The sequence below is a fragment of the Phyllobates terribilis genome, unplaced genomic scaffold (assembly GCF_046119375.1).
Source record: "Phyllobates terribilis strain yellow unplaced genomic scaffold, ASM4611937v1 Scaffold_4__5_contigs__length_816908805, whole genome shotgun sequence".
Lineage (NCBI taxonomy): Eukaryota > Metazoa > Chordata > Amphibia > Anura > Dendrobatidae > Phyllobates > Phyllobates terribilis.
Genome location: NW_027362764.1, coordinates 405,451,013 through 405,478,696, shown reverse-complemented (window position 1 = coordinate 405,478,696; position 27,684 = coordinate 405,451,013). Strand labels below are relative to the sequence as shown.

The 27,684-nt window shown below is 41.8% G+C and overlaps 1 protein-coding gene across 1 annotated transcript in view; it reads right to left on the bottom strand.

Annotated features, from left to right (window-relative positions):
• The window catches only part of LOC141265457 (dynein axonemal heavy chain 5-like), a 526,560-nt gene that overhangs the window by 448,192 nt on the left and 50,684 nt on the right, over positions 1 to 27,684 (bottom strand). The window contains exons 10-14 of the mRNA XM_073678599.1: positions 15,976 to 16,141; positions 12,267 to 12,360; positions 7,117 to 7,215; positions 6,698 to 6,879; positions 4,858 to 4,977 (exon numbers count right to left, since the gene is read on the bottom strand). Coding sequence (XP_073534700.1) covers positions 4,858 to 4,977; positions 6,698 to 6,879; positions 7,117 to 7,215; positions 12,267 to 12,360; positions 15,976 to 16,141 — 661 coding nt within the window. The remainder of the gene's footprint in view (positions 1 to 4,857; positions 4,978 to 6,697; positions 6,880 to 7,116; positions 7,216 to 12,266; positions 12,361 to 15,975; positions 16,142 to 27,684) is intronic.

The following is a 27,684-nucleotide window of genomic DNA, read 5'->3' as shown; positions in this document are numbered from 1 at the left end:
GGATTGTCTGCCACTCACTGTAATGCCACAGCCATGGTGGTTGTGGCATTACAGTGATTGCCCAAATCGATGGGAACAGTGCTCACAGTGAAACATGAAAAGCCGGCAATTCAGCAGCGGCATACACAGGTACCCGACAATTTAGAACCGAAAGAATAGAGCTTCACACATAGATTAGATAGATAGAAACATGTCAGTCACACATATAAGAAGCACAGTGACAGTGTTGCTTACTGTACTTGTCATTTAGTGTAAAGGATTTATCAAAAAAAATAATAGTGTTTTCATGCACCGTCTCTTTAAAAAAGCCGGCTGGCAATTCAGCATCTGTACCCGACCATTTAGAATAGAAGGAATAGAGAATCACACATAGATTAGATAGATAGAAACATGTCAGCCACATATATACGAAGTACAGTGACAGTGTTGCTTACTGTACTTGTCATTTAGTGTAAAGGATTTATTAAAAAATATAATAGTGTTTTCGTGCACCGTCTCTTTAAAAAAGCCAGCCGGCAATTCAGCAGCGGTACCCGACAATTTATAACAGACAGAATAGAGCTTCACACATAGATTAGATAGATAGAAACATGTCAGTCACATATATATGAAGTACTGTGACAGTGTTGGTTACTGTACTTGTCATTTACTGCAAAGGATTTATTAAAAAAAATAATAGTGTTTTCATGCACCGTCTCTTTAAAAATGCCGGCCGGCAATTCAGCATCTGTACCCGACAATTTATAACAGAAAGAATAGAGAATCACACATAGATTAGGTAGATAGAAACATGTCAGTCACATATATATGAAGTACAGTGACAGTGTTGCTTACTGTACTTGTCATTTACTGCAAAGGATTTATTAAAAAAATAATAGTGTTTTCATGCACCGTCTCTTTAAAAAAGCCGGCCGGCAATTCAGCATCTGTACCCGACAATTTATAACAGACAGAATAGAGCTTCACACATAGATTAGATAGATAGAAACATGTCAGTCACATATATAATAAGTACAGTGACAGTGTTGGTTACTGTACTTGTCATTTAGTATTAAAATAAAGGATTTATTATTAAAAAAAATTGGCGTGGGGTTCCCCGTAATTTTAGTCTCTAGCGGAGGTTAAGCAGACAGCTGGGGCAGATGTTTGAAGCCTGGGAAGGGGGTAATACCCACGGAGCTTCCCAGGCTACTAATATCAGCCCCCAGCTGAATACCTAGCCTTTACTAGCTATTAAAATGGAGGACCCCCCAAAAAAAATTACGTGGGGTCCCCCCTAATTTAATAGCTAGCAAAGGCTAGGCAGACAGCTGGGGGCTGATATTAATAGCCCAGGAAGGGAGCCATGAATATTGGCCCCCTCCCAGGCTAGAAACACCAGCCGTCAGCCGCCCCAGAAATGGCGCATCCATAGGATGCGCCAATTCTGGCACTTAGCCTCGCTCTTCCACGCTGCCCTGGTGCGGTGGCAGGGGGTAATAGGGCTGGGGTTGATGTCAGCTTATAATGCCAGCTGACATCAAGCCCAGGTTAGTAATGGAGAGGCGTCTATAAGACACCCCCATTACTAACCCCATAGTCAAAGTTAAAAGAAAACACAAACACCCAGAATAAAGTCCTTTAATTGAAATAAAGACACATTCCTTTATTGTTCTAAATTAAACCATACTTACCGTCACGCCCATTCCAGCTGAAGCCAACGATCTCCTGCAATAAAAGAAAAATAATAAAGCAACCTCATCCTTACCTTTCCATGGTTCCCACGACAGCTTCAGCTCTGCTACATCGAGATAACAGGCTGGACCGCAGCAGAACGCTGCCATCCAGCCTGTCATCCCGCAGACACTGAGAAGCGCAGGCATGCTTGCGCTCCTCAGTGTCTCGCTGTGACGGCATAAAGATGAGACAAGCTCATGTCCAATGAACTCGGCGCACCTCATGCACGTCACTGACAGCGTGGGAGAATTCTCCTGCACTCAGCACTTCAGCGTGAGAATTCTCCCACGCTGTCAGTGACGTGCATGAGGTCAGCTGAGTTCATTGGACATGAATGAGCTCACCTCATGCACGTCACTGACAGCGTGGGAGAATTCTCACGCTGTAGCGCTGAGTGCAGGAGAATTTTCCCACGCTGTCAGTGACGTGCATGAGGTGAGCTGAGATCATTGGACATGAATGAGCTCACCTCATGCACGTCACTGACAGCGTGGGAAAATTCTCCTGCACTCAGCGCTTCAGCGTGAGAATTTTCCCACGCTGTCAGTGACGTGCATGAGGTGAGCTCATTGATGTCCAATGAACTCAGCTGACCTCATGTACGTCACTGACAGCGTGGGAGAATTTTCACTCTGAAGTGCTGAGTGCAGGAGAATTCTCCCACGCTGTCAGTGACGTACATGAGGTGCGCCGAGTTCATTGGACATGACCTCGGCTCATCTTTATGCAGTCACAGCGAGACACTGAGGAGCGCAAGCATGCCTGCGCTTCTCAGTGTCTGCGGGATGACAGGCTGGATGGCAGCGTTCTGCTGCGGTCCAGCCTGTCATCTCGATGTAGCAGAGCTGAAGCTGTCCTGGGAACCATGGAAAGGTAAGGATGAGGTTGCTTTATTATTTTTCTTTTATTGCAGGAGATCGTTGGCTTCAGCTGGAATGGGCGTGACGGTAAGTATGGTTTAATTTAGAACAATAAAGGAATGTGTCTTTATTTCAATTAAAGGACTTTATTCTGTGTGTTTGTGTTTTCTTTTAACTTTGACTATGGAGTTAGTAATGGGGGTGTCTTATAGACGCCTCTCCATTACTAACCTGGGCTTGATGTCAGCTGGCATTATAAGCTGACATCAACCCCAACCCTATTACCCCCTGCCACCGCACCAGGGCAGCGTGGAAGAGCCAGGCTAAGTGCCAGAATTGGCGCATCCTATGGATGCGCCATTTCTGGGGCGGCTGACGGCTGGTGTTTCTAGCCTGGGAGGGGGCCAATATTCATGGCTCCCTTCCTGGGCTATTAATATCAGCCCCCAGCTGTCTGCCTAGCCTTTGCTAGCTATTAAATTAGGGGGGACCCCACGTCATTTTTTTGGGGGGGGTCCTCCATTTTAATAGCTAGTAAAGGCTAGGTATTCAGCTGGGGGCTGATATTAGTAGCCTGGGAAGCTCCGTGGGTATTACCCCCTTCCCAGGCTTCAAACATCTGCCCCAGCTGTCTGCTTAACCTCCGCTAGAGACTAAAATTACGGGGAACCCCACGCCAATTTTTTTTAATAATAAATCCTTTATTTTAATACTAAATGACAAGTACAGTAACCAACACTGTCACTGTACTTATTATATATGTGACTGACATGTTTCTATCTATCTAATCTATGTGTGAAGCTCTATTCTGTCTGTTATAAATTGTCGGGTACAGATGCTGAATTGCCGGCCGGCTTTTTTAAAGAGACTGTGCATGAAAACACTATTATTTTTTTTAATAAATCCTTTGCAGTAAATGACAAGTACAGTAAGCAACACTGTCACAGTACTTCATATATATGTAACTGACATGTTTCTATCTATCTAATCTATGCGTGAAGCTCTATTCTGTCTGTTATAAATTGTCGGGTACCGCTGCTGAATTGCCGGCCGGCTTTTTTAAAGAGACAGTGCATGAAAACACTATTATATTTTTTAATAAATCCTTTACACTAAATGACAAGTACAGTAAGCAACACTGTCACTGTACTTCATATATATGTGACTGACATGTTTCTATCTATCTAATCTATGTGTGATGCTCTATTCCTTCATGTCTAAATTGTCGGGTACCGGTGTATGCCGCTGCTGAATTGCCGGCCGGCTTTTTTAAAGAAAGCGTCTTCTGAGCAGTTTGTCAGCTTTTGGACACCTCTGAAGGTGTTTTCTATGTGTTCCTATGTGTTTTTGTTTGCCTGCCATTGGTTTTAACGGTGTTCGACGGTGTTCTAAGGTGTTCGACGAACAGTTCCTCGAACATCCCGGTGTTCGACGAACCGAACCGAACCCGAACACTACGGGGGTGGCTCAACACTAGTAGGCACAACATTATGAATAGTTATTGGACACAACGTAGTGATGCCTAGGGCAGCTCCGAAGATTGCACTAATTGTCATTAGGTCAAGAAAATGCATAATCAGAAAGCGGAAACCAGAAGAAGCAGAATGTATCTTGGGTGCCACACAGAAGAAGGATGAAGAGAGGCAAGTGTGTAAACAAAGATTTTTGCTTTATTTGATGGACAACACTTTTTAAGAACAGGCAGCTTCCTTCCACAGGTTGAGTCATGATTTAGACTGGAGAAAGCCAATTCCCATGTGAATAGAGCAGCAGTAAACATGTGTCACCACAGCCCCATTCACTGGTAATGGGAGTCAAGGTGACATGTGCATTACCCTTCCTATAGACCCATAGAAGTGAACAGAACCCAAGTAACATATGTAAAAGCTTACTCCAATCAAGCTCTAAGGAATGGTAAGGATTCTAGCAGTAATACCCCACCAATCAATTGTCACATAACCATTGGAGAGGTGATGAATATTGTTTGTGGGATAAGGCCTTTAATTCTAATGTGAATGTCACAATATAGAGGTATTAGAACAAATTAAACTTTGCTCCACTAAAATTATTCATTATAATGAAAGCATTGAGCAAAGTCTAGGCATAGTTAATCCTAGTCAAGCAGTCAGCAGATACATGTAAGGCTAGGCTGCAAGCTTGTGGCAGTTAAATTACATACATTTTGGGACAATTTGATTTTCTATGGACATAATCGATTAATATTTTTTTAGTATAATTGCATAAAGTTTTCAACAAAATATTACATAGAATTAATATTTACCTGAATTCAAACTGCCTCTCATTTGGAGTTTCTTTTAGTTTCTCCTTAACTTTGTGGAAAGAAGATTGGTACTGTTCATTTAGGTACACACATTCCCGGATTCTCTTCAGAAGCTCTTCCCTAAAAAAACAAAAAAAACAATATATACCTTAACCCCCTCCCAACATGGGTATTTTCCATTTTTTGTGTTTTGTTTTTTCCTCTTCTTCTTCCAAGTGCCATAACTTTTTTATTATTCTGTCAACATAGCCATGTCAGGGCTTATTTTTTTGCGGGAAGAGTTAAACTTTTGAATTACATCATTCATTTTATCATGTGATGTAATGGAAGAAGGAAAAAAATTCCAAGTGCAGCAAAATTGCAGAAAAAGAGCAATTTCACAATTCGCCTAGCAATATTATTCTCCATGTCAGTAGCATTATGGAGATACCAAACATACAGGTTTTTTTTATATAAGTAGCGGGAAAAAAAATGGAAATTTGTTAAAAAGAAATAAATTTAGCTTGTGATGCCATTTGTAACATTTTCCATTTTTGGTCGATGGAGCTGTGTGAGAGGGAGCATGGAGTGACGTGCTCCCCTGCCAGCATGCTGCAAATGCTGCGGTCAGAGATTAGCAGTGGCATTTAACAAGTTAGCAGATGTGGGTGATGCCCTGCTCCACACGTGGCTGTTAGAGGCAGATGATGGCTCATTATCACAGTTCCTGAACCCGCATCAAAGTCAGAGAGCCGGCATATGACGTAAACTGTACGTCATATGTGGGTAAGGGGTTAAATTATTTTAACGATAAAATATCAATATATGTTACCAATTTCTTCATTTTAACTCCATGGGGGTAACGCAGTCAACACTATGCATCTCAGATACTACTGTGATCATTCACACATTTCTGCCCTGGTCTCAGACTCAGCATATTGGGGGGGGGGGGGGGGCTATTGCATTTCTCTGTGCTCAATAAATGCCTTCATCTATAGATGATTGAAATTATTTGCTTTTTCTGTTTTGATTTTTTTTTTTTAAGTGTGGTCTGTCCTTGGATTCAAACCAAGAACATTTAGTACACCAGGCAGGAGCAATGAGCCACAGTTTGCACTGCTAAGTATAGAAGGATTGTCTCCGCCTAAAGTTCTAAATTATATTTTTCTTTGCTACAGGCACATTGTACTGGTACATAGAGATAATCTCTGTATATCAGTACATCTCTATATGTAGGGGTAAATTAAAAGTCAGATTTTTTTTCCCCTACAAAATTCTAAAAATAATGAAAAACAATCAATCAATTACAAATCAATTTATTTATACAATTTTTTCTAATGCATTGAACATTTTATTTACAATGATCGATAAATGGCTTAAAAAAATGACATGCTTGCTTGTTTTTCTCCAATACTTCCATAAAAAAAAGTTAACACAGTACACACATATTTGTCAAAATGTACTTCTAAAAATTAGAGCTTATCTTGCAAAAAATAAAACCTCAAAGTGAAGCTTGCATAAAAATATAAAAAGGTATGGCTGTTACAACCATGAATGAATGTACAAAAATAAAATCATCTGGTCGTCTGGACAACTGAATCCCAAAAATGTCACTATATACATATACTGTATATGTTGGGTCTAGTTTCAGCTTCTATGAGGCCTCTATTTTTATGTACGCCATTGCATATAGGCACGGCTAAGTAAAATTACTAAACCACAAGCCATTTTGTAAGGAGGGACTATTTTTACGCCTCTGCTGTATAGCAAATATATGGGTACAATTAAAAGAACTAACAAAATATAGTAACCATAAAATGTATTTGCTATATACTGCTAATTAAAATTTTCCATACTGTACCTTTCAAGGTCCCAGATCCTAACAACACCCTGATTCAGGTAATTCTTGCATGTGGTCACAATTTGATTGGTGACTTTTAAGAAGAGAGATGTCATATGCTCTGAAGTATTATAATACTGGGAAGTACTATAGATCATTCGGATGCTGTTCATCAAGCTTGGAATGTGTTCCACCATTGTAGCCTGCACATATAATAGCATGAATCAGATTTCAGCTATACTGACAAACCGGTCCTTCATCTATCAAAAGTTTTACCCATCACCAGACAAAATCTAAAATACTAAATAAATAAAAGGAGCAAATTTGTAACAAGAACATGCATTCACTAAGAAACTATAAATTCAATGACTTAATATCATTAACCTAAAAAAAAAAACTTTAGCAATTAATACAATACTCATTCAGCCCGAAGGACTTACAGGAGAGGCTTTGCCCAAAGGTCCAAAGAATCTGTCTAATGTGTACAAATATTTCACATTGTCCTTTGCTTCATTGGCTGCATTTGTTACATTGCAGTCCTATCCAAAAGTAACACAAAAATCAACATTAAAGTTAATTGTATAGACAAACTGGGAAAATATAATTATTACAGGAATTACTATTTTCATGCCTAGTGATATACAATTTGACTTTTTAGAAAAGTTGTGGAAATGTGACCATGTCATGCAGAAAGTTACCCTTCTAGTAGAATAAATTGGTCTCAGTTTAGCTCTGGGATATAAATGACTTTGCTCACAACATATTTCATCCGTGACACCGGCTACTGCACTTTTATAGACTGGCAGTGATTCAAGTCCAATAAACTTAGGAAGCTTCTTATTGAGAACAGTGCTGTATAACCAGACATCTAACGCGCCACTTTCTTCTGTCTTTCAGTTCTGATTGGCACCTGTTCATACACTTACTGTATATTAGTTTTAGCTAAAATAAAAGCTCTTCTACTTTATAAGTATTCATGAACCGCTTTAAGGGAAAGCCTTAGAAAGAGCTCTACTATCACTGCACAACTCGAATACATTGTTAGATTTCCTTTTACTATGGCAGTATGTGTAGTACGACCCATAATAATATCAATATATAGATTCAATGGGAAGAGTAGCACTGCACGCTGTGTTATTCTTGTAACTAAAAGATGAACATGAGCATTGATGTTTAACAATTTTAACATGAAATAAAATAGTGATCAAAAAGTTATTACCATCTTTAGAAGTTACCATCTATCCACAGGTAGCACCCACTGATCCCAAGAATGGGGCTCTGCTGGGTGTCTGGGCATGCTCACTACTCCATTCATTCTCCATAAGGCTACTGGAGATTGACAAGCACAGCACTTGGCTTTGTATGGCAGTTCTATTGAGAAGAAATGGAGTGGTGTTTCTTGTGATCGATGGAGGTCCCAGTGGTTGGTCCCCAATATAGATAGGTGGCAACTTATAAAGATGGGAATAACCCTTTAACCCCTTCACACCATGGCCATTTTCATTTTTTCATTTTGCTTTTTTTCTCCACTTCTTCCAAGAGCCATAACTTTCGTAATTTGTAAAAAAAAAAACAACAAAAACTAAGAACTTTGTGTCGCCATTTTCCAAGACCCGTACATTTTCATTTTTCAGGATATGGGGCTGTCTAAGGGTTTACTTTTTGAACCCTGAGCAGACATTTTTATTGATACCATTTTGGGGTAGATACAATGTTTTGATCGCCTCTTATTACATTTTATTGCAAAGTTGCGATGGCCAAAAAAAACGTAATTCTGTCGTTTTAATTTTTTTATCATTATGCCATTTACTGATTGGATTAATTTATATCATATTTTGACAGATCGGATATTTACAAACGCAGCGATACCAAATATGTGTATTTTTTCTTTTTTCTAATTGTTTTACTTCTAATGGGGCAAAAGGGGGGTGATTTGAATTTGCAATTTTTTAATTTTTTTCATATTTTTAAAAACTTTTTTTTTACTTTCTACTGTATTTACACTTGTGAATACACACTTGTTAGTCCCCGAAGGGTCCTTGAAGCTGCAATCATCTTAACACTTGTGCTATACATAGCAATGTATCAGCACTGCTATGTATAGTGAAAATCACAATCTCCTATGAACGCCGGCTTTTACAGGAGAATCATAATGACAGGCACAAGGTTCTCAGCAGAGCTCCAGCTGTCATAGAAAACCCATCGGCGCCCCGCGATCACATCAGGGAGAGATGGGAGAGATTGACAGTGGTATTTAACAGGTTAATAGCCGTGGGCAGACCTTCGCTCCTACCTACTGTTATAGGCATAGGCGGATTATAATGAGGGAAATCTGGGCTACCGCCCGGGGCCCGGAACTCCGAGGGGGCCCATGGCCAGACTGCCCTCATTATAAAGTTATGTGCGCCGCCCGCAGAACAATGCAGCAGACGCTAACATGTAGCGCACTCTGCATGCCCACGTCTGCTGTACTCACGCGCGGAGCCCCTGGGATTCCCAGCTGTTTGCTCCTGCACTGCATCTCCTGTGGTGCTCAGTATTGGCTCTGCCCCCTGCTCGTCTAGTACTCAGTGCTGCCTTGCTTCCTGTTCCCTCCTGCTGGCAGCTCCTGGTGATGGTAAGAAGCAAATAACTGCTTCCTGCTCCTGTTCTTCCCATGGGGGGCCGCCGTGTATATGACCATGGGGGGCCGCCGTGTATGTGAGCATGGGAGGGCTGCAGGGTATATGACCATGGGGGGCAGCAGGGTATGTGACCAAGGGAGGGCTGCAGAGTATAGGACAATGGGGGGCAGCAGGGTATGTGACCATGGGGAGGGCTGCAGGGTATGTGACCATGGGGAGGCTACAGGGTATGGGACTATGGGGGGGCTGCAGGGTATGTGACCATGGGGGGAGGGCTGCAGGGTATGTGACCATGGGGGGGCCGCAGGGTATGTGACCATGGGAGGGCAGCAGGGTATGTGTCCATGGGGGGGGTCGCAGGGTATGTGACCGTGGGGGGGCTGCCAGATATGTGACCGTGGGGGCTGCTAGTGGCTGCATAGTATATTATCTTGGCTGCTACAAATTAATGTTATCCCATGGGTTTGGGGGCAGCAAGGAGCTATGTGGGGGCTCATATTCTATATTGGGAGCTACGTGAGGACTCATACTGTATGTGTATGGCTGTGTGGGGTTCATATTGTATGTAGGGGGCTCATACTGTATGTTGGGGTCTCATACTGTATATTGGGGGCTGTATGGTGTCATTGTATGTAGGGGACTGTGTGGATTCATACTGTATAAAGGGAGTTATGTGGGTGCTCATACTGTATCTATGGGGCTGTGTGAGGGTTCTTACTGTGGCTATGTAGGGGCTCATACTGCATATTGAGGGCTATGTGAGGGCTCATACTGTATATTGGGTACTGTGTGAGGACTCATACTGTATGTGGAAGCTCATACTGTATATAGGAGGCTATGTGGAGGCTCATACTGTATATTGGGGGACTGTGGTGTCATATTGTATGTAAGGAGCTCATACTGTATGTAGGGGGCTATAATGGGGGCTCATACTGTATATTGGGGGACTGTGGTGTCATTGTATGTAGGGGACTTTGTGTGGATTTATACTGTATAAAGGGAGTTATGTGGGAGCTCATACTGTATCTATGGGGCTGTGTGAGAGCTCTTACCGTATCTAGGTAGCTATGTAGGGGCTCATACTATATGTAGGGGGCTGTGTGTGGGTTCATACTGTATATGGAGGGCTGTGTGGGGGCTCATATTGTATGTAGGGGGCTGTGTGTGGACTCATACTGTATGTAAAGGGCTATGGGGGGCTCATACTGTATGTAGGGGCTGTGTGTGGGCTCCTACTGTATGTACAGGGCCATGGGGGGCTCATACTGTATGTAGGGGGCTTTGTGTGGGCTCCTACTGGGTAATGGGGGGGCTCTGTGGGGGCTCATATTGTATGTAGGGGGCTTTGTGGGAGCATATTCCCTTGGCCTGTGAGCTGTTATACTCGTTGGAGTATGGCTTATGGTCTTCTTTTCTTGTCCTGATTGAAGGAATTCCCTGACGAATCCCTGAATGACCAAAAGAGGAGAAAAAGCGTCTGAAGAAGACGCCATTCAGCTAAGTACACAACTGTTCAGGCCCTGTAGGATCTATATATATAGTGTTGCATCTGCTGTTAGACAGATGTAACACATGCGAGGATTGCCTGTTTGTTAAGTGTTGTGGTTGTCTAACAGACAAAAACAAAACATGCAGCCGCAGGGACTCGAATATATTATCCAAGCACTACAAGATACTCGGATAACACCGGAGCGTGCAGGAATAACAAGTTATCTGAGCACGTTCGCCCATCACTAATGTCTTTATGAATTGAGTTTTTAAAATAAAGAGAATTTTTTTTTTTTTATGGTTTACATGTATGAAGGCCCCATAGGTTGATTGCTTTGGTTGTTTTTTGAGGGGACTATGTGGGGGCTCGTACTGTATATAGGTTATGTTAGCATATTAATTCTTCTTAATATTAAGTGATACAAATAAAATTAAAAATAATTATAATTAATATGTTAATATTGAGCAGAATTAATTTCAGCCTATTGGTCGGCCTCCACAACAGTCAGAGTCTCTCATGTGGCCCCTTCTGAAAATTAATCTCCCAACCCTGCCCTATTTTGTATGGCGCTATGTTATATATTTTTCCTTTATGCTGTACATAAGGGAAAAATGTGTGCGCCGCAATACACTCACTGCTATTTCTGTCAGCGGGGGGGGGGGGGGGGGGCGCAACACCTACTAAACTGCCGGGGCCCTGGCTACTCTTAATCCACCCCTGGTTATAGGGCACATGATGACTGATTAAATCAGCCGTCATATACAGGAAAAGGTGCGAGCCCTCATCAAAGGCAGTGAGCCATCGCATGACGTACCGGTACGTCATATGTCGGTAAGGGTTTAAATCTAGTGATGAGTGCTCATTACTTGAGTTTGCCTAGGGTGCTCGGGGATGCACTGAGTATCGCAAGTGCTCGAGTGACATGTTTGACTCCCCGCGGCCACGTGTTTCATGGCTGTTAGACAGCCACAAAACATGCAGCGACTGCCTGTGTTTGCAAACTCGAGTAACGAGCACTTGCTCTTATCACTATTTAAAACCAAATTAAGTTAGTTGTCCAATTCGGACATTTTTTTTTCTTGAAGGGCTCCACAACAAGGAGCTGATTAAAGAATGCCTTGCCGCCAGAACTTTCAGACATCTGCTAAACCCAGCATCAAGTATTCAATTTACCCACAGCGCTGCCACAGAGGAAACGAGGAATTGCATGGGGCAAGTTGTTCATTTGCATGGATGTGCTAAACCCTCCAGTACAGGAGACGATCTTTGTAACAGTCCACTGCTCTGGCTAATGGTTACTGAATAGGGGACCTCTTTCTTTTTCCTATTTTGGAATTTTCAAATGATTTTTCTTTAAACCAGAGAAACTATTCAAACTACAAGCACAGCGAGAAAGCAAAGTAAGAGAATTCTAGAGTCTAGAGTACAATGAATACTCGTTATGTAAACAGAATGCAAAAGAAAAAAGAAAAAGTACCAGTTCTTTCCATTGCTTTAACATCCTGGACTTAGCAGCTTGTAGGATGCTAAGAACCTTCTTAACTTTAGGACTTTTAATCTCATCTAAAAGACTTGAGAAACAAAAAATATACATGTCAGCAGTTAAAATCAATTACCCAGGGCACCACACAATTAAAGGAAAAAAAAGTGCTTGTCGAGGAATTTCAATACAGCCTCAACACTAAAAAAAATGTAGTTAAATACACATAGTAGACCGCACATCCAAATGCACAAAAAAAATCAATAGTCCATAATAAGCAAAAGAAAATTAGTTACGCACATTTAAAAACATCTAAGAATGCTCAAATATGTAAAGGTGATAATCAAAGTGCATAATACGTCAAGTCATATCAGAAGTGTATAGATTTACAAGTAATTTTGAGATACACAAGGCTAAATATTCTTTAACCCCTTAGTGACGGAGCCAATTATGTCCTTAAAGGGGTATTCCCATCTCCAAGATCCTATCCCAATATGTAGTAGGTGTAATTAGCAAATACCTCCAATTAGAAATGTAGAATAGTATTTTTGATTCACTATCTCTTTCCTCATGTGCAGTCATCGCAGGACCTTAGGTATCCATGGTTACGTCCACTGATAGTCACAGTTAGTTATCTAGCTGCTAGTGGTCGTAACCATGGATATCTAAGGTCCTGCGAAGCCTGCACATGAGGAAAGAGATAGCGAATCAAAAATACTATACTACATTTCTAATTAGAGGTATTTGCTAATATTATTATTACACCTACTACATATTGGGATATGATCTTGGAGATGGGAATACCCCTTTAATGACCAAGCCAAATTTTACAAGCCTGACCACTGTCACTTTATGAGTTAATAACTCTGGAACACTTCAACAGATCCCCCTGATTCTGAGACTGTTTTTTTCATGACATATTGTGCTTCATGATAGTGGTAAAATTTCTTCAATATGACTTGCGCTTATTTGTAAAAAAAAATGGAAATTTAGCGAAAATTTTGAAAATTTTGCAATTTTTAAACTTTGAATTTTTATGCCCTTAAATCAGAGAGATATGTCACACAAAATAGTTAATAAAGAACATTTCCCACATGTCTACTTTACATCAGCACAATTTTTGAAACAATTTTTTTTTGTTGTTAGGAAGTTATAAGGGTTAACAGTTGACCAGCGATTTCTCATTTTTCCAGAACAATTTACAAAATCATTTTTTTTTAGGGACCACATCACATTTGAAGTGACTTTGAGGGGCCTTTATGACAGAAAATGCCCCAAAAAGTGACACCATTCTAAAAACTACACCCCTTAAGGTGCTCAAAACCACATTCAAGAAGTTAATTAACCCTTCAGGTGCTTCACAGGAACTTAGGCAACGTGGAAGGAAAAAATGAACATTTAACTTTTTTCACAAAAATTTTACCCCAATTTTTTTTATTGTCATAAGGGTAACAAGAGAAAATGGACCATAAAATTTGTTGTTCAATTTCTCCTGAGCATGCCGATACCCCATATGTGGGGAAAAACTACAGTTTGGGCACACGGCAGGGCGCAAGAGGGAAGGAGCACCGTTTGACTTTTTGAATGCAAAAATTGTCTGGAATATAGAGTGGACGCCATGTCGCATTTGGAGAGCCCCTGATGTGCCTAAGCAGTGGAAAAAAAAAACAAAGTGACCCTATTTTGGAAACTACAACCCTCAAGGAACTTATCTAGATGTGCAGTGAGCACCTTGAACCCCCAGGTGCTTCACAGAAGTTCATAATGTAGAGTTGTGAAAATAAAAAATCTAACTTTTTCCACGAAAATGATATTTTAGCCCCAAAGTTTGCATTTTCACAAGGGTAACAGGAGAAAATGTACCCCAAATATTGTTGATCAATTTCTCCTGAGTATGCCGATACCCCATATGTGGGGAAAATACACTGTTTGGGCGCACGGCAGGACTCAGAAGAGAAGGAGTCCTGTTTGACTTTTTGAACGCAAAATTGGCTGGAATTGAGAGCAAATGCCATGTCGCGTTTGGAGAACCCCTGCTGTACCTAAACAGTGGAAACATCCCACAAGTGACCCCATTTTGGAAACTACACACCTCAAGCATTTTATCAAGGGGTATAGTGAGCATTTTGAACCCAGATGTAGGACACAGAATTTGATAACATTAGGTCGTCATATTGAATATGCTGTCATTAGTGCTCGCTACTTGAGTTTGTATTGGTTGCTTGGGTATGCACCGAGTATTGCAGGTGCTCTAGTGACATGCTCGAGCCCCCGCCCCACATGTTTTGTGGCTTCTAAAAATACAGGGATTGCCTGTGTATGGCAGGCAATCCCCACGTGTTTTTTTTTGGTTGTATAACAGCCGTGAAACATGTGGGGCATAGACTCGAGCATGTCACTCAAGCAACCGCGATACTCGGTGCATATCCAAGCAACCAATAGCGAGCACTTGCGCTCAACATTAGTCGTCATATCTTCATCATTTTTTTTTCTTTTCTTTTGAAAAATCCCAATCCTAACTCTAACTCCAACCCTAACCCTAATCCTAACCCTAACCCTAACACAACACTAACCCTAATTCTAAAACAAACCTAACCGTAACACAACCCTAATCCTAACCCTAACATCAAAGAATGGAAAAAATAGATAAAAATTATAAAACAAAAAATATATAACTAAGGGAGTGACAATGGGGGGTTTGCTTTACTATTTTTTTGCTTTTGATCACTGTGATAGCGTCTATCACAATGATCAAAAGGAACCAACAGGAAAATTTCCCTATTGTTGCCGGGTACCAGCCAACAGATCTCAGCAAGAGCACTGCGCATGCGCCCACATTTCTCTCTCCTGTGACATGTACACAGGAGAGAGAAATAATAGTAACCGCAGGCACACTTTTTTTTTTCGTGATCACGGTTATTCACTGAATAATGGCGATCACGTGATCGGGGACTAGAAAAACCGGCCCTAAACATGTAGCTAAGACCATGGAGAATTTCCAAATCTGGGGGGTGCTATAACCTTATTCCCAATCGCCTTTTTAAAACGGCAATGAGGGAATAAGGCCCCTTAACGGCCAACGTTTTCATGCGTATCGGCGATCATTAAGGGGTTAAATATTGAACCATACATTAACATTCTATTAAACACTATTTTATATTTATAATACCAAAAACTACTCCTAGAATGTTTCACAATTTTCAAAACATGAAGGGCTCAATTCATTATTGCATTTATGTTTTATTTTGTCTAGCTTTTGGTGTTTTCATTTGCACTTTATTCTTTAAATTTGCACTTTTGTCTATATTATGTTTTTTATGTTTTCGCCTGTTTTGCTATATGTTCTTCATTGTGGGTGAGGTTTGGGGTTTCCAGATGCTTTTGGCTGATTCATCAATTGCAATTTTTTAAAAGTCGCAACATTTTTGCACAAATATATTCCAGTTCCCCCTGGAGTGATTTTATGTACGCATGGAATTTTTGTGCAAATTTTGTGACATTTTAGCAGAACATGCGGCAATTTATGCTGAAAAGATGCAAAAAAGATTAAAGGCAGGAATAAAAAAATTGTTTTTGATTCTGCAGAAAAATTCATGAACCACATGCGCCACTATAAGGAATTTGTCAACTAATACTACAAGACAAGTAAAGAAAAGTGACGATTGATGAATCGTCCCTAAAGATTTCTATTAAAAATGTTTTAAACCTGTTGAAGGATGACATCCGTGACTTCCAATGTTCCAGCTCAGCAGAGGGTCCAATGTCATCAGCTTCTTTCCTCATCTGCTCACTTTCTGCAAGAACCTGCTCAATCTGCTTAATCCAAACAGAAAGCATTCCTTCCAGCTTCTCTATTACTTCGCTGTTACCTCCTGCAAAAGATCACAATTCAATTTAAATACAATTCAAGCCACCAAGCCACAGTATAAATCCAAGCATCACATTAATTTGACTCTTTTATACAAGTTACAGATAACTATTTAAATGCCTAGATTGCAATGACATCTATATGTAATGTGCTGCAGATATTTGTATTAAATATTTCAGTATTTTCTACAATGAAAATTACAGTTGAGATTTTATTAATTGCACCTCATAATCATTGTTGTAGAGGACCAACTACTTGTGACAGCTGTGTTTTTCAGCCGCCTCTAAAACAATTAAAGAGTTATTCCCAAAATCACAATGTTGTTTTATAATAATGCACACCTACAGTTGAAACCAGAAGTTTACATACACTATATAGAAAGACACAGGCATGTTTTTCTCAATATCTGACATGAAATCAGAATAAACCTTTTCCGTTTTAGGTGAACTAGGATTACCATCATTTTTAATATTTGCCAAATGCCAGAATAATGATAGAGAGAGAATGTTTTAAGGCATTTTTATTACTTACTGCAAAGTCAAAACTTTACATACATATTATTATTATTTACTGTGCTTTGTGAGAATAACCCTTTAAACAGGTTATCCAGTGTCATAGAAGATAATAGACAGCAATGATGTGAAAATCTTAAAACATAACTTTTAATACTATTATAATAAAAATATGCCACTCATAAAATAGAAACGAGTCACTAAGCCAGACTGATAACTACCAGTAACATAGCTCAGGAACCGCCTCTAAGTAAATATACAGAGTGGTCCAAAAGTAGGTGGCCAGAAAATAATAACATTTATTTTGATTTATATATAAAATTATATTTACTGATACAAGCATAACATTGACAATTAAATTTTATTCTGAACAATAATACAAAAGCCCTTAAATTTTATCAACACAGGTGCTCAAACTGTTTTCCATTACAGTTTGCACAGCTTTGAAGTCTGCCTCTTACGCTTCAACAAACTTTTTTGCACAAATCTCTTTGGGTATTAATTTCTTGAAATGCATCTCTTATGTAATTTTTCACATCACTGACACTTTTTGGTTTTCGACTATAAACTTTGTCCTTGAGTACTCCCCAAAAGAAAAAATCCATTGGGGTCAAGTCTGGTGAACGTGCCGGCCAATCAAGTGGGCCTCTTCGGCCAATCCATTTATTAGGAAATGTTTCATCAAGATACTCGCGACCACTCTTGAATAATGTGGCGGGGCCCCATCTTGTTGGAAATAAAGGTAATTTGAATTAGGCTGTTGCTGTAACTGGGGAACAACTTAATTCATTAGAATTTCGAGATACTTATCTCCTGTGACTGTTCCATCAAAAAATATTGGTCCTAAAACACCAAAACTTGAAATACCACCCCAAACATTGACACCAGGCTCATTTAGTTGTTGCTCTAATGTTAAATGCATGTTCTCATTATACCAGTAAATACAATTATGTCTGTTAATATGGCTGGATAATTTGAAAGAAGCTTCATCACTCCACATAATGTTATCTAAAACACTGGATTTTCTTCAATTTAGTTAAACATAATCTCACTAAATTGCAGCCGCCTGTCTGGATCATCCTCCAATAAACCATGAATTAGATGTGGACGATAAGCTTTCCACCCAATAGATTTCAGGATTCACATGATAGAAGCTCGTGAAATTCCCAATTCCAAAGAGGCTCTTCTGGTGGACTTTTTTGGACTCTGAACAAATGTTTCAGCAACAAGTTGTTTATTATCTTCTGTACAGACTGTTTTGGGTCGACCAGTTTTTGGAGCATTAAGGATTGAGCCAGTGACATTGAATTTGTCACAAATGCGGTAAATGGTTTGTCTCTTTGGGGCTTGAGTACCAAATGTTTCAACCCAATTTGCTCTAACGATGTCAGCATTTTGAGATTTCGAATACTGTGTTAAAATCCATTTTCTTTGATCTGCATTTAAATTATTTGCCATTATGTGTTATCTGAATTATCTGAAAAGAAAGCAGATTTGGGGAAGATCCATCTGTGAAAACTAGATCTGTGAAACTGGCTCAGTTGCCCTTAGCAACCAATCAGGTTCCACCTTTCATTTTCCAAAGAGTCTGTGAGGAATGAAAAGTGGATTCCGATTGGTTGCTAAAGGCAACTGAGTGAGTTTCACTTTGCACCATGTTTGATAAATCTCCCCCTTCATAACCTTATTACACTTTCTGTCCACCTACTTTTGGACCACCCTGTATAAAAAAATCTTGAAACAGCCCTGCAGTATGGAGATCAAAATTTTTTGGATAGATTCTATAACCGAAGGAGAGTAGATGGACAGGGATCAATACAACAAGCCTGTGTCAAACCAAAGCCCTCTGACACATAGATTCTACTTAAATGGGTACGCGCAGCCAAGATAATCATTAAACATGTACTCATAAACCACCAATTTGTCCAGTATCTAAGAGTCCATGATGATAAAAATGACATGAGAAAATAATTGTATAATGTGTAGTCTGAGTGCAGACTCGACGCATATATCACAATTTATATACAATTAAATAGAGAAAAAAATGGAATTCTCTCACCCATTTATTCTTAGTTTCCGAGGGAGGAGGTTAATGTCCAGAGATTCCTTCTAATAAGTATGTTGTTTTTAAACTAATCTCCCCGGATTTGTTGCTGGACACCTCCCTCTACTAATCTGTCTTCGTCCTGCTGCCTACAGAGGCTCCAAGTTCCTTGCACTGCTGGAGGATTTGATCTCATGGGTGAGCTGGATATTTTTCTTTTTTCTATGCAAGCTACACAGAGCAAGCTGTCAATCAAAGTGTTGGGGAGTGAAAGCAGCTAAGCTCACTGTATAGTGAGCAATGACTATAACTGCTCTCTGCACTGTCCCCATGACTGGAAATGAGCAGCTGCAGGGAGGATATATGTTGATTTTCTCCCTGTAGCTGCTGCTCCAGTAAGGCAGGCAGCCATAAATTTACCAACAGATTAATTCTATATATGAAGGTAAATAACATTTCTGGACATGCCATGACTTGACAGGTTTCCTTTAAGTGTGGAAGACTCGTCCTATTCTAATTTACTTGGACAGTCCTTTGTTTGCATAAGCATTATGTAATGCCTCATTTCTCTTTTCTTTATCAGCCAGAACTGAGCTGTTAACCATCTAAATGCAGATATCAATCTCTAAATGGCAGGATTGCTGGTGCTCACCTACACCAGCTCCCAACGACCTCCCATGATGCAATTTTAGGGTAATGATGGGTTACCCTGCTGATGATCCCCATCACTGTCATCATGTTACCTGCCCAGTACTGTCAGCTCTGCTGCAGAGCTGCACCTGTTTACTAACAATTCTTCAGCTTCTATATCACAAGCAGCCAGTGTGGGGGAGGGAAATACAGCAGAGCTGACAGCACTATGAGAGGAGAGCTGCAGATGTGTTTGTAATGAGACAAAGCTCAGCTCTGCAGTACTGTTTTAGGTATAATCACACACAGCTCTTCAGCGAGATCATGAGAGCAGGCTGTTAGTCATTACATGTCTGCAGCGGTAACACTACCTTTCATTTAAAATAAGCTCTAGTGGCAGATTCTCATACAGATCAGTGTCCGTCTCATAGATCTTAACAGTTCATTTAGATATTAACATATACATGTATTTCTCTGGAATAAGACATCAGATGGTAGATATCAAGGTAACATTTTATTCAGCTTCCTATGACCTACATGCCCACATAGATGACTTAGGAGGGTTGATCCTACTGAGAGGTTCCATTTAAAGAAAATAAACAAATTGTTGTAGATGGCCCTTTCCATGAATGTACTTACTAAAACAAAACCCTTTTCTTTCCATAACTGCAGAATATCTGGAAGCAGGAGTTCTAGCATTTGAATTAGTGCAATGGACAATATTTGTAATGCAAGAAATGCCACAGCTCATCATGAATTAAATAAGGTATCACCTTACCCCGTCCCGCCACCATTCCGCCCCAGCTCCACCCATTTTGGCAAAGCTAGCTGAAAGTGGAGTGAAAACGCCTAAAGTGACAAGATGTTTGTGCAACTCTGTTTCTGGCTTAATTACTTTTTAATGAATTAGGACCTTAAAGTGGAAAAGCATCCATTTAGATAAGGAGGCGGAGAAGCATAGCAGGCAACGATGAGGTAGAGAGGGTGAAATCAGGAAAGGAACAAGTAGAAGTCTGAGGTTGTTGTTATGAGAGACGGCTGATTCTATTTGCACACAGTGTTGAGAGGTAACCACATTTCACCATCCCTTGTGTGACGATACAGCTTATAATCTTAATCTTAATCAGCCAGATGATTAGATTTGTTAATCCAAAAGAAATACACTATTATCTTTGTGTTGACTTGTAAACGTATGTGTATTTCTGTGGCTGTGTAATAGTGGGGAAGGACGTAGCCTTCCTTTGGCACTGAAGTTGTTAAAGAAAGTGTTCCCATAGTTAGGCCTCTCTGAATTGTTGGTAGACCAAGCTAAGGGGTTAGCTTTAGTGGTCCAGTCAGTAGAGTAGAGGGGGAACTTAGTGCCCTGATCAAGCCTTGAGTGATATAGAGCTTGTTTCTGACATAATTCCTTGAGGGCTGCAGTACCTGTAAACAGCCACAAGATGCCACTGTCCTGGGTGCAGATGTCAGGTTGAGTCTGCTAGCAGTGTTACAGACAGTGATGGGTTAATGCTGTGTGATGACAGCTGACTGAGGGTGGGCACATTAGGAAAATCTCTGTTTAGTTTCCAGGATCAGGAAGTGATTCTTTAGTAAGAGATAGGACAGTGAACTGTGCGGCAGCCTGACTGTATAGTGGCTGCTAGGGTAGACGGGAGCTTCATACCCTCAGACAGTGGGATCACCAGTGTGAAAGTCTCCCTACGCAAGAGCAAGAGTCCTGTTAGCCGGCCAGAGAAACTCAAAGGAAGTGTTGAGGACCCGGGGCACTTCTAGTCTGCAGGAAGCAGAGGAAGATAAATAGGACTCCAGGCTAAGACGTGGGGGAGAGATATCGGATCCAGATCACTGTTGGTATTGCAGAAGAGTCTCTTGGGCTAGAGATTAGAGTCACAGAGATGCTTCACTTAAAGAGGGAACCAGGGCTGAAGATGTTGCCAGCGCCTGTGAGAGAGATAATAACCTGTCGGGCCTTATCCATTATATCTGCCTGCAAATACTGTACATATTCCTCTTCCCCAAGTAAAGTCCAAGTTATGGTTAAGAACCTCGTGTCCTCTGAATTTATTGCTGCCCTGGTCCCAGAAGAGAAATGCCTGGAGACAGTCGCGATCGGATGGTTTGAAGTAAGTGGAGAGCACCACATACACAGCCATACATCAGAGGGAGGACAATAATTGTCTGTAGGGTGCCAGAGCGAGAGGGGGCTACAGCTCGCCCACGACAACCTCGCTGGGGCACCTTGGGTCAAGAAGGTCATACTGTTTGGAAACGGACTGTTCTTTGACGACCCGGCTGCAAACCGGAGGATACCGTTTGCCTTTAATTTGTGAGTTTTGGAAAAATAAAGTCGTTTAAGTTGAACTTTACTTGGGTCACTGCCTCATTACCGCACAGTGTGAACACTGGCCTGTAGAACAATGAATGCTTGCTAAATATGTTGATTAACCATTGAGTGGACCATTTTAGCTTGTTGACTCACAAAACAGGAGGACAAACTACGCAAATTCATTAAATGCTCAAACAATGAAACCTGAGCGCTGCCCTTTTCCCCCAACCTGTGACTGATGACCTTAGCCACATATGTAAATAAAAAAGGGGTTTTCTATCCTGCTGCAAGCTGAATCAAGGAGAATCAGAAAGACTTTACAAGGAAAATGAGAGACATCCTTCAGGACAGTAGATGGATAGCATGGCGGCTCCATCCAAAGAGACACAGATTTGGATTTTACATGATTCCGGCCTAAAGGTATATGGCCCTGACTGGAAAGATATGGATCTGCTCCACTGACCATAAGAGAGCGCATGGATGCATTTGGGGAGACCAGGTTGGGACGATGAAGTCACCTGGCCTCATCGATATGTTGTTTGGGGTTGCCAGATGGGACCCTCCGGTCGCCTGGAACCCATGGAGACATGTGGAGAAGCCAGATTGGGACCAGCTGGTCATCTGGCCCCATGGAAACTCTCGGAGAGGCGAGGGTTGGACCCTCGGGTCTCCTGGCCTTGTACCTCGATGGACTGCAAGCTTCCTAAACTTGCTGCTACCTTGTCTCTGTGGGGGGCCGCCAGAAGCGGGGGGCCAGTTGTTGACGTAGTTGGCCCTGGAAGTCCCAAAATTGCAGCTGTTCTATCCCAGGCGGGCCAGCGGAAGGGTGAGGACTGTGTAATGTTTTACCATCTTGGGTATTAGCCGAGACTGTTCTACCTGTTTATTGTCCGTTTGGTGGTTCAATAAAACATTGCCACACTGTTTTACCCTCACCCTGTGTTGTCTGAGTAGTGTTAAGCCCACGGAAGACCCCGTGTCTTCACACCTTGTAATGGCTAATCTGTGTAGCTACAAGATGTAGTAAATCAGATAGTTATCAAGGTGTTGCACAATGTATCATAAATTTGGTGCATCTTAAAACATTTCACTCTTGTATGGAAATGGTACTTCACTTTTTAAGCCACATCCTTACTGTAGTGAATTTTTTAATTTTTTTGCGCAACAGCTGACCATGACCACTTTCTAAAAGTGGTGAGAACAGCATAAGGCTATGTCGACTTGCTGCAGATATTTCTGCATTAAAAACTTATCTCTTGGAAAGAAAAACGCTGCATAAAAACACACATTTTTTGTGCATTTTTATGTTTTTATATGTTTTTCCCCATTCATTATAATGGGTGAAAAACGCTGCAAAAACACAGAAAACTGACATGCTGCAGATTTGAAACTGCTTCAAATCTGCAAGGAAAAAATAAGCAACTTTAGAAATCTCATTCACTTTCCTGGGGCAGTAAAATGCTGCGTTTGTTATGGGAAAAAAAAAAAAAACATGACATGTAGACACATCCAAAAATTGTTAAAGTCACTCTTTTTTAAAGCAGAAATGACATGGAAAAAATGTGCAATATTTTGAAAACAAAAAAACTGTTGAATAAGCTTGGATAAATTCCCCCTTACTGACAGCTGATTGCTAAGGTTCCCTGCAAGGAGACAACTTGTGATTTACTTAATATTATGAGGCATTTCTTCTCTTCCAAAATGAATAATCTCTTTAGCGTTAAGTCAAATCCAGGCCACTGCTGTACATGTACTGTAGGTGATGAAAGGAGCCGAGCCTTCTCCATACACAGCAGCATCTGGGTCTAAATATACATATGGGTGGCTGTTGCAGGTATCAGGATCAGAGGCAAGGCCGCCATCAGGGCATCGCTGCCCTTACTGGTGTATGGGGCCTGGTGAGCAGAAGCAAAGAGGGGACCCAGTGTGGGCCCCTCCCCTCTTTTCCTTCTGCTCGCAGGGCCCCAAGTGCAAAACAATGCACTGTGCGCCGGCGTGCCACTGGAGGCGCACATCTCTGTACTGGAGGCTCATTTGGAGCTCCACGGTTGTCAAAACAGAATGGCCGCACAGCTCCAGGAGAGTTCCCTCCGCCTCTTCTGTGATGCGCCAGTGACAGCACTTACGCGATGATGCCAGGATACCAGCCCAGAAGTGGCGCTGCAGAGGATAGAATGGGAGGCAAGTATGAAAACTTTTTTTTTTAATAAAATTAATTCAATCGATGTTGGGGGAGCAAATTATGTTGAATTGATGGTGGGAGATAGGGGACAGCAAATGATAATGTATTGAGCTGGGGATGGGGGACAGAAAAATAAAATTAGTACTTACCGGTAATTCAGTTTCTAGAAGACTTCCACGACAGCATTGGAGGATGTTGTCCACGCCCTATTGGGGGACAGGAACATAGAGAGGTTAAAAGCCCCTCCCCACCCTCAATCCCCAGTGTTTACCAAGATCACCTGGAAAAATGGTTACCTGACAGTTATATGGAATCCATAGGGAGGGAAATTCATGTTGTCGTGGAAGGCTTCTAGAAACCGAATTACCGGTAAGGACTAATTCTATTTTCTCAATATGCCTTCCACGATAGCATTGGAGGAATACCAATGATATTTTATTAGGGAGGGACAATAGCTTGTAGGACTTTCCTACCAAAGGCTAAATCCCTAGTGGATGATAAGTCTAATCTATAATGTTTGGAAAATATGTTAAGGGAAGACCATGTAGCTGCCCTGCAAATCTGCTCTGTAGAAGCGCCTGTTCTTTCGTCCCATGAAGTTGCTGTGGATCTGACAGAATGAGCCTTTAAGGCAATCGGTGGATCCATCTGTTGGTTGATGTAGGCTTCCCCAATTGCCTTTCTAATCCAGTTTGCTATAGTGGATTTAGCTGCCTTCCTTCCTCTGTTATGCCTTGAGTCTTGTATAAATAGATTTGTATCCAATCTCCAAGACTCAGTTTCTTGAAGATAGTAAAGGACTACTCTGCGGACATCTAGGAGGTGGAACTCTGCTTCCTTTGAATTAGAAGGTTTCTGGCAGAAGGAGGGAAGGATGACTTCCTGGGAACAATGGAAATCCGTAACCACCTTTGGGAGGAAGGAAGGGTCCAGGCGACGCGTAATTCTATCTTCAGTCACATTCAGGTAAGGTTCTCTGATGGAAAGAGCCTGCAGTTCTCCTACTCTCCGTGCTAAAGTGATGGCTACTAATAAGGCAGTCTTAGGAGAAAGAGTCTGTATTGTGCTGGAGGATAGAGGCTCGAAGGGAGAGAGGGTTAGACCCCTAAGCACCACATTTAGATCCCAAGATGGGACATGAGACTGAATTCTTGGATGAAGCCCGAGTGCCAAAGTCATGAATCTCTTGATCCATCTGTGAGAGGCCAAATCTTGGTCGAATATGGAACTTAGGGTGGGGTGTTGGGGTGTGAGGTATCAGGAATATCCGGGGCGTACCATGATAGGAACTTTTTTTCACATTTTGCCGTATATAGCATTGGTTACTGGCTTCCTACTCTGTTGAAGAGTTCTTATAACTTCTTCCAAGAGACCTTTGGATCTTAAGATCTCGGCTTCAGTAACCAGGCTGCAAGGCTTAGCCACTGAGGATTTGGGTGGAATAGGGGGCCTTGAGAGAGAAGGTTGTTGACCGGTGGAAGTATCACCGGACCCTCTAGGCAAAGTTCTGTGATGGCCCCGAACCAAGGCCTTTTGAGACACAGAGGGGCCACCAGAATTGTTGTCACTCTCTCTAACCTGACTTTCTGGATAGTTCTTGCTATCAGGGGAATTGGAGGAAACGCATGGACCAGTTTGAAATGCCAGGGATGGGCTAGTGCGTCCAAATTCATGGCATTGTCTCTTCTGTCTAATGAAAATAAGAGGGGAAGTTTTGCATTTAAACCACTGGCAAAGAGATCTACCTCGGGGAGACTCCATTTTGCTACCAGTGACTGGAATATTTGAGGATTCAGGCTCTATTCTCCTGGCTGGATGTCTTTCCTGCTTAGAAAGTCTGCTTGAATGTTGTTTGAGCCTTTCAGGTGAATTGCCGAGAGTGATAGGAGATGTTGTTCTGCCCAGAAAAATATTCAGCCTGCGATCTGTTTCAGGTTGTCTACCCTCATACCTCCTTGATGACGAAGGAAGGCAACTGTAGTCACATTGTCCAAGGGTATCTTGATGTGAGTACCCTGGATTAGGTCGACTGATGCTCTGAGCGTTTTTTCTACTGCCTTTAACTCCCTGAAGTTGGAGGATCTGGCACTGATCTCGGGACGCCATCTGCCTTGAAAAGGAGTTTGGGCCACCATGGCTCCCCAACCTCGTATACTGGCATCGGTAGTCACTGTAATTAGAGGGTCCTGGGTCCAGGAAATCCCCCTCTGAAGATTTCGGGAGCTTAGCCACCAGGAAAGAGAAGCTTTTACCCAACCTAGTGTCCAGGTCCTTTTGTTTAGGGAGTCCTTTTGTTTGTTCCAAGATCTTAGGATATGATCCTGGAGGAGCCTTGAGTGGGCCTGGGCCCACGACACCGACTGGATACAGGAAGTCATTGACCCCAATACAGACATTGCCGCTCTCAATGTTGGATTTTCCTGGTTTCTGAAAATTGAGATCTTGGTTCTGAGAGTTGCTTGATGCTCCAACGGAAGAAAGGACTTTTGTTTGTTGGAGTCCAGCAAGACACCAAGGAATTTCCTCCACGACGCAGGAAGGAGTTCCGACTTTTTTAGGTTCGGAACCCAACCTAATGAGCGAAGAGTTCTTAAGGATATAGAAACGTGAAGATTGAGAGTCACCACCGAAGGGGCCACAATTAACATGTCGTCCAAGTATGGAATTATGCAGACACCTTGTTTTTGGATGAGTGCAATGACTTCTGCCATAATCTTCGTAAACACCTGGGGTGCTGAAGAGATGCCGAAGGGCAGTACATTGTACTGGTAGTGTTCTGTTATGCTGTCCCTGAAGATTGCAAAGCGCAGGAACTTCCTGTGAGACGGATGAATCGGCACATGGTAGTATGCATCTTTTAAGTCTATGGTCGCCATGATGTAATCTTTCCCCATTAAGGGAATAGTTGATCTTATAGACTCCATCTTGAATCGTCTATATCTGATGTGATGGTTTAGGGACTTCAGGTTGATTATGATGCGTGGATTCCCTGACGGTTTTTGTATTAGGAATATTTTTGAGTCGTGACCCATCCCCTCCCGGCCAGAGGGGACCAGAAATACCACTCCGGATCTCAGAAGGTTTTGTAGACCGACTGATAGCAGTTCCCGAGCCCCCCGAGAAGGAGGGGACGTGACCCTCAGGACCTGAGGGGGCGACTCTCGAATTCCAATAGAAGATCCTCCTTGATGGTATTGAGGATCCACTGGCAGGAAGATATTGCCCGCCACTGGGGAAAGAAATTCGAGAGACGCCCCCCCACACGAACCAAGTCATTGCTTGTCCTGCTGCTGGTGTTGTTGTTGGGTACCAGGATGTTATGGCCCTTGCCGCCTTTAGGATAGCTCCAGCGTCCAGATTTTCCCTTTCCCCTATATTGTGAGGGTTGGCTCTGGGAATGTCGAAAGGAACGTTTCTTAGTCTGTTTCTGTTCAGGAAGGGTTTTCTTCCTGTCCGAGGCTTTTCCATGATATCATCCAGGGCTGGGCCAAATACATATTTCCCTTGAAATGGAATGGAACAGATTTTAACCTTAGAGGTGACATCCCCACTCCATGTTTTGAGCCACAGTGCACGGCGAGCAGTATTGGATAAGACAGCTGCTCTGGCCGCAATTCGGACTGACTCAGCCGAGGCGTCTGCTAAGAAGCCCGTGGCTTTTTGAAGGAGAGGGATGGCGTCTAGCAGGTCTGTCCTGGATGTACCCTGTTCCTCTAGTTGGGCCAGCCATTTGAAGAGGGATCTGGCCACACAAGTCGATGAAATATTGACCTTGAGAGAGGCAGCAGAGGTTTCCCATGATTTTTTAAGAACGCTTTCCATTTTCCAGTCCAATGGATCCTTCAATTGG